At 39.5% G+C, this 6,370-nt stretch overlaps 1 protein-coding gene across 1 annotated transcript in view; it reads left to right on the top strand.

The window, feature by feature from the left end:
• The window catches only part of LOC110391778 (maltase-glucoamylase, intestinal-like), a gene marked incomplete at both ends in the record, with an annotated part of 52,135 nt that overhangs the window by 31,550 nt on the left and 14,215 nt on the right, over positions 1-6,370 (top strand). The window contains 8 exon segments of the mRNA XM_021383721.1: positions 480-634; positions 1,511-1,679; positions 2,867-2,963; positions 3,076-3,188; positions 3,282-3,407; positions 4,624-4,752; positions 4,850-4,957; positions 5,205-5,267. Coding sequence (XP_021239396.1) covers positions 480-634; positions 1,511-1,679; positions 2,867-2,963; positions 3,076-3,188; positions 3,282-3,407; positions 4,624-4,752; positions 4,850-4,957; positions 5,205-5,267 — 960 coding nt within the window.

Raw genomic sequence — 6,370 nt, 5'->3', positions numbered from 1 at the left:
TGCCAATTTTTCACCTCTGTGGACAACGCATTTTCACCAATTTTTGTATTCTATGGGTGATAAATTTTGGCTGATTCTGAGGTTCCATGGTGGTGCATTTATGCCAATTTAAGGTTCTATGAGTGCTGTGTTTTTGTCAGTTTTTGGCTCCTACGCGTGCCCCATTGCCACCAATTTTGGCTTCTCTGACAGAAAGATTTTGAAGCAATTTAAGACAGAACATGCACTGAAAGAAAAAATGACCACAAATTTAAACAAATTCATCTATTTTAACATAATTCTTCTTACTACTGGCAAGATTTTTGAACAACTCAGTCTGACTTGAAATCTTCCAGTCCCTAAATCCGCTTTTATCAGCCGACACGAACACATGGAACAGTTTTCATGACTTTTACCCTAAAATGCAAGTTGCTCATTTATATATATATTTTTTTCTTCTCATTGAGCCTGATTAAAACGAATTAATTTCCCCTGCCCAGATTGATGATTACGCCAATAAGCGCTACGAGGTGCCGGTGCCGTTGAACCTCCCCAGCACCCCCACGAGCTCCATCGAGCGTCGCCTCTACGACGTCAGCGTTCAGACCAAACCCTTCGGGATCCAGATCCGCCGCAGGAGCACCGGGACCGTCATGTAAGCACGCTGGTTTGGTGGAATCTGAATTCATGTAGAATTCGAAGGAGTTTGGGATTTGAAGAGATGGAGGCTTTTAGAATGTGAAGAGGTGGTTTAGAATTCGGAGAAGTTTGGAATTTGAAGGGGAAATTTACGACGTGAAGAATTGGAAGAAGTTTAGGACGTGGAGAAGTGTAGAAGCTGGGAAGGAAATTTAAAATTTGAAGAGGAAAATTCGAACTTGAAGATGAAATTTAGAACTTGAAGGGGAGGTTTAGAATTTGGAGAAATGTAGAATTTGGAGAAATGTAGAATTTGGAGAAATGTAGAATTTGGAGATGAAATTGAGAATTTGAAGAAGTTTAGAATTTGAAGAGGGTGTTTAGAATTTGAAAAGGAGGTTTGGAATTTGGAGGAGAGGTTGAGAAATAGAGGATGAAAGGGTTGGATGTGGAGGAGAATTTGGGAATTTGGAAAGGGAGGAGTCTGCAATTTGGAGGAGAAGCTGAGAATTTGGAAAAATTTGGAATTTGGAGGAGAAGATGTTGGGAATTTGGGAGAGAAGAAATCTGGAATTTGAGTGAGAGGTTGGGAATTTTGAGGTGGAAAAAACTGAAATTTGGAGGAGAAAAGGTCTAAAGTTTGGAAGGGGAGAAGCTGAGAATTTGCAGGGGGAGAATCTTGGAATTCCAAGGAGCAGAAGTTGGGAATTTGGAGAAGTTCGGAATTCAGAGAATAGGTTTAGAATAAGGAGGAGGAGAAATCGAGAATTAAGAGGAGGAGAAGCTGAGAGTTTGGAAGAGGAGAAGTTGAGAACTGGGGAAAATTCGGAATTTGGAGGAGGAGAGAATTCACCGAGGATGCCCACTGATTTTTCTGCTTCCCACCCCCCAGCTGGGACTCTCAGCTGCCCACCTTCACCTTCAGCGACATGTTCATCCAGATCTCCACCCGCCTGCCCTCCCGGTACCTCTACGGCTTCGGCGAGACCGAGCACACGCAGTACCACCGCGACTTGAACTGGCACACGTGGGGAATGTTCAGCCGGGACCAGCCCCCCGGGGTGAGTGAAAATCCCCTTTCGTTTTTTCTTTCTTATTTGCTGGAATTTCTCCTTTTTGCTTCCAACAACCCGTGTTGGTTTGGCCACGGGGATCTGTCCTCCAAGGCACGACTCAGCCGTTGGGTCCGACCTTGGTAAAATCCTGGAATTTGGGGATTCGATTAAATTTTCAAATTAAAATAATTACGTCAGCGTGCACAAAACCACCACATGTGAGAGTCTCGACAGCACAAATATTCCCAAAAGTTTCACTCTGCAACGGCAGTTCCATAGTTTATATACAGTACATATAATGCCCGGCACAAAAACTGAGTAAATGAAAAAATTTCCATTTTGAGTAAATGGACAAAATAAGAACTTCCTACCTGGAAATATTTGAAAGAGTTTTCTCCTCGGAAATCCATTTTTTAGCAATTCGTAGAGGCAAGAATACCTTCACTTCCCTCTCTTTGAAAACATCTTCTTCTAGGAACAACCATTTTTTAAGGATTTGTCAAAGTTCCATTTTCAAATCTCCGTTTTCGAGCTCTGGTTTTTCAGTTTTTCATTTTTGATTTGCAACGTCCGAATTTTGATCTTCAGATTTTCCTTTTCGACTCGCATTTTCCAAATTGAACGTTTTAATTTTATAATGTTACTGCTTTTTATGTTTTCTTCCCTCCCTCCTTGAGTACGCTGACCTCAAAATGTGGGGCCAAAAAAGTTTGGAGCTGACAAAATCTGGGGGTGACAAAATTTGACACCACCTTCAGGCTGATAAAATTCGACGATGGCAAAATTTGGGGTCAACAAAATCGGGGGACAATAGAACGTGATGATGACAACATTTGGGGTCGACAAAATTTGGAGCCGACAAAATTCAGGGCCACCAAAATTTGATGACAACGACATTTGGGGCCAATAAAATTTGATGACGACAAAATTTGGTGCCGGCAAAATTTGGGGACAGGAAAATTTGGTGCCAACAAAATTTGATGGCAACAAAATTTGGGGCCAATAAAATTTGATGACAACAAAATCTGGGGAATATAATATTGGATAACAACCAAATTCGGGGCCGACAAAATGTGATGCCCCTGGTTGATGCTTACTGCGGTGTTTCAATTGATTTCCAACAGAATTTCTTGGTGGATGCAAACAACCTGGTGTTTGCAGTGTCATTTTAATGGGAAATCCTTCTTTTTCAGTACAAGCTGAATTCGTACGGTGTCCATCCATTCTACATGGGTATGGAAGAAGATGGCAACGCCCACGGAGTCCTCTTGCTCAACAGCAATGGAATGGGTAAAAAAAAAAAAAAAAAAGAAAGAAATTAAAGATTCACTTCATTTTGTCGACATTTCTCAGGTTTTTGGAGATTTTGGCTGATTCGGGCATTTGTTGCCTCTATTTTCAGATGTAACGTTCCAGCCCACGCCGGCTCTCACCTACCGCACAATTGGGGGAATTTTGGACTTTTACGTCGTATTGGGTCCGACGCCGGAGGTCGTTGTTCAGCAATACACCGAGGTACGAATCCCCCGTTACAATTTCCTCCCCAAAACTTGGGCCTGGTTTCTTCATTTTCATTCCTTTTCGATTCGATTTGCCATTCTTTTGCAGCTGGTGGGGCGACCGGTGATGCCGCCCTACTGGGCGCTGGGATTCCAGCTGTGCCGCTACGGCTACAAGAATGACAGCGAAGTTGCCCAGTTGGTGGAGGACATGAAAGCAGCCCGAATCCCCTACGTACGTCCTCCAAAATTTGGGGAAATTGGGGAAAATTGGGGAAAATTGGGGAAAATTGGGGAAAATTGGGGAAAATTGGGGAAAATTGGGGAACTTTCCAGCTCCTTTGGCTCTGTGCAACTCAGAAACGGTGAAGGAAATACGGGAATTAATTCCACGGTTTAAAATTTCTTTAATTAAGTCTAGCGTTAACCTTTTCTGTAATTAATTCTATAGTTAGTTTCTTCAATAGTTCATTGAATCGTTAAAAAATTCCACAATTATTTATGCAGTTATTTTTTCCATCAGTCATTCTAAAATTAAAAAAATCCCGTCACTCATTCTAGCGTTAAATCTTTCCATAATTAATTCCACGGTTAAAATTTCCCATTATTAACTCTATAGTTAAAAGTTTCTATAATTAATTTTTTACTTGAAATTTTCCATCATTTATTCTATCGTTACTGTTTTCCGTAATTACTTCTATAGGTTAAAAGTTCCATAATTAACTCTACAGTTTCGTTTTTTTCATAATTAATTCCATGGCTGTTTTTTTTTTTCCCCTAATTTATTCTGTAGGGCTTTTCTTTCTGTAATTCATTCTATAGTGAATTTTCTCCATAATTCATTCAATGGTTAAAATTTTCCACAATTAATTCTATAATTTAAAAATTCCCTGATTAATTTTACAGCTAAAATTCTGTTATTAACTGATTTTTTTCACAACTAATTCCACAGTTAATATTTTCCATAATTAACTCTATAGTTCTATTTTTTCCGTAATTCATTCTGCAGTTAATTTTTTCCATAATTCATTCCGTAATTAGAATCTTTCATAAAATTACCCTTTAATTAAGCCTGGCTCTCATTTTGCAGATAATTAATATCAAATTACCGAGTGAGAAATCTCAAAAACAGAGCGTTGAGTGTATCGCCGTATTTCCATGTAAATTTGCACAAATCTGGGTTTTTTTCTCTCAAATATCCGAATTTCCACCCAAGCAACCAATTTTACCGAATTAATGAATTCTGAATTCATTCATTCCAGAGTGGGATGAATGAATTCCGAATTCCAGAGTGGGGAAATCTCAGTGCGCCCGTTGGGAAACGCCTTGGAGCCGCCCCCAAATCCCAATTCCACGCTTCCAAAAAAGTCAGGTTTTTTGCCTCGCTTTGACGTCGTGGAGGAAATGACCCAAAAACGCCCTTTTTTGGGGGTTGTTTTATGTTTAATCAGGACGTGCAGTACACGGACATCGATTACCTGGAGCGCCAGTTGGACTTCAAGCTGAGCCCGCACTTCTCCGGTCTCCCGGAGCTCGTCAATAAAATCCGGGCAGAAGGAATGAGATACATCCTCATTCTGGTGAGCGCTGGCTCCAACCCCACAAAATTCAGATTTCTGCCTTTTGCGCCCCAAAAATGACATTATTTCTCCCTGCCACCCCCCCTTCCCCCCTCAGGACCCGGCCATATCGGTGAACGAAACCGATTACCTCGCCTACAGGAGAGGAATAGAGAAGGACGTCTTCATCAAGTGGCCCAACTCCAACGACATCGTCCTTGGGAAGGTATCGCCATAAGGATCAAACTGGGGGATTTCACCCCAAAATTCCAATTCCGGCCTCAGCTTTGGCTGAAACCCATCCAACACCCCCTCGATCCCCCCCCCATACCGAGCGCTTCCAACGGAAGAACCTTGGTTTTCCTTTATCGCCGCCGAAATTGAGCAGCAAATCTTAATTAATGATATCCGTGATATCATTCATATAAATAGAAATGTAATTACGATTTTTTGCACGTTTTTCCTCATTTTAGGTCTGGCCGGATTTTCCCAACATCGTGGTCAATGACTCCCTCGACTGGGAAATCGCAGTAGAGGTGAGCGGCGGTGCAATTAGAAGCGCCAAGTTCTTTAACGAGCAAATGAATGAGCAGAATGCAGAAGCTCAGCTTTTTGGGGGAAAAAAACACAAAAAACAGCAAAAATATCGAGGGCGTGAGATCAAACTCTGCCCTGCCCAAATTAATTAATTAATGCATTTTTTTGACACATTTTAGTACAATTTTTAATACAACTTTGGTGCAATTTGAATGCAATTTTTAAGCGATGTCTATGCAATTTTTATGCCATTTTTAAACAATTTTTGTGCAATTTTAATACGTTTTAACAAAAATCTTTCGCACTTTAATACAGATTTTAAACCATTTATTTTATTTCAATTTTCACACGATATCGTACAATTTTAATACAATTTTGATGCAGTTCGGATGTAATTTTTATGCAACATCTGTACAAATTTTTATGCCATTTTTAAACAATTTTTATGCAATTTTAATGCATCTTAATACAAACGTTATTCCTCTCCCATTCAAATTTTATACTATTTTAATGCAATTTTAATGCACTTTAATACAGACATGACACAATTTTCATCCAATTCTAATCCATTTTAATACAGATGTTAATCCGTATTAATAATTAATAATATCCGTATTAACAATTTCATACAATTTTAACGCCATCTTATACATACTAGTAGCTTTGGATTCTGTTATCCAATTTTCCTTGGAATTTTACTCAAATCTTCCACATTTCCATTCATTTTTACTGCCATTTAAATACACCTTTAATCCCATGCCATCGAATTTTTGTACCTTTTTTTTTATCCCATTTCTGTGTGTATTTTTGTCCAAATCTTTTTTTTGGTATGGAATTTCTGCATGAGCTTCTATACGAATTCCTCCATGGATTTTTGTCCAAATTTTGTTCAGATTTCCATCCAGATTTTTTGTACGAATTTCTGCCCCATTTCTCCATGGATTTTTGTCCAAATTTTTGTTCGGATTTCCATCCAGATTTTTTGTACGGATTTCTGCCCCATATCTACATGGATTTTTGTCCAAATTTTGGTGCAGATTTCCATCCAGATTTTTTGTACGGATTTCTGCCCCATTTCTCCATGGATTTTTGTCCAAATTTT

The sequence above is a fragment of the Numida meleagris genome, unplaced genomic scaffold (assembly GCF_002078875.1).
Source record: "Numida meleagris isolate 19003 breed g44 Domestic line unplaced genomic scaffold, NumMel1.0 unplaced_Scaffold502, whole genome shotgun sequence".
Taxonomy (NCBI): Eukaryota; Metazoa; Chordata; class Aves; order Galliformes; family Numididae; genus Numida; species Numida meleagris.
Note: the sequence above shows the minus strand (reverse complement) of the source record. Positions and strands in the feature narration are given on the sequence as shown.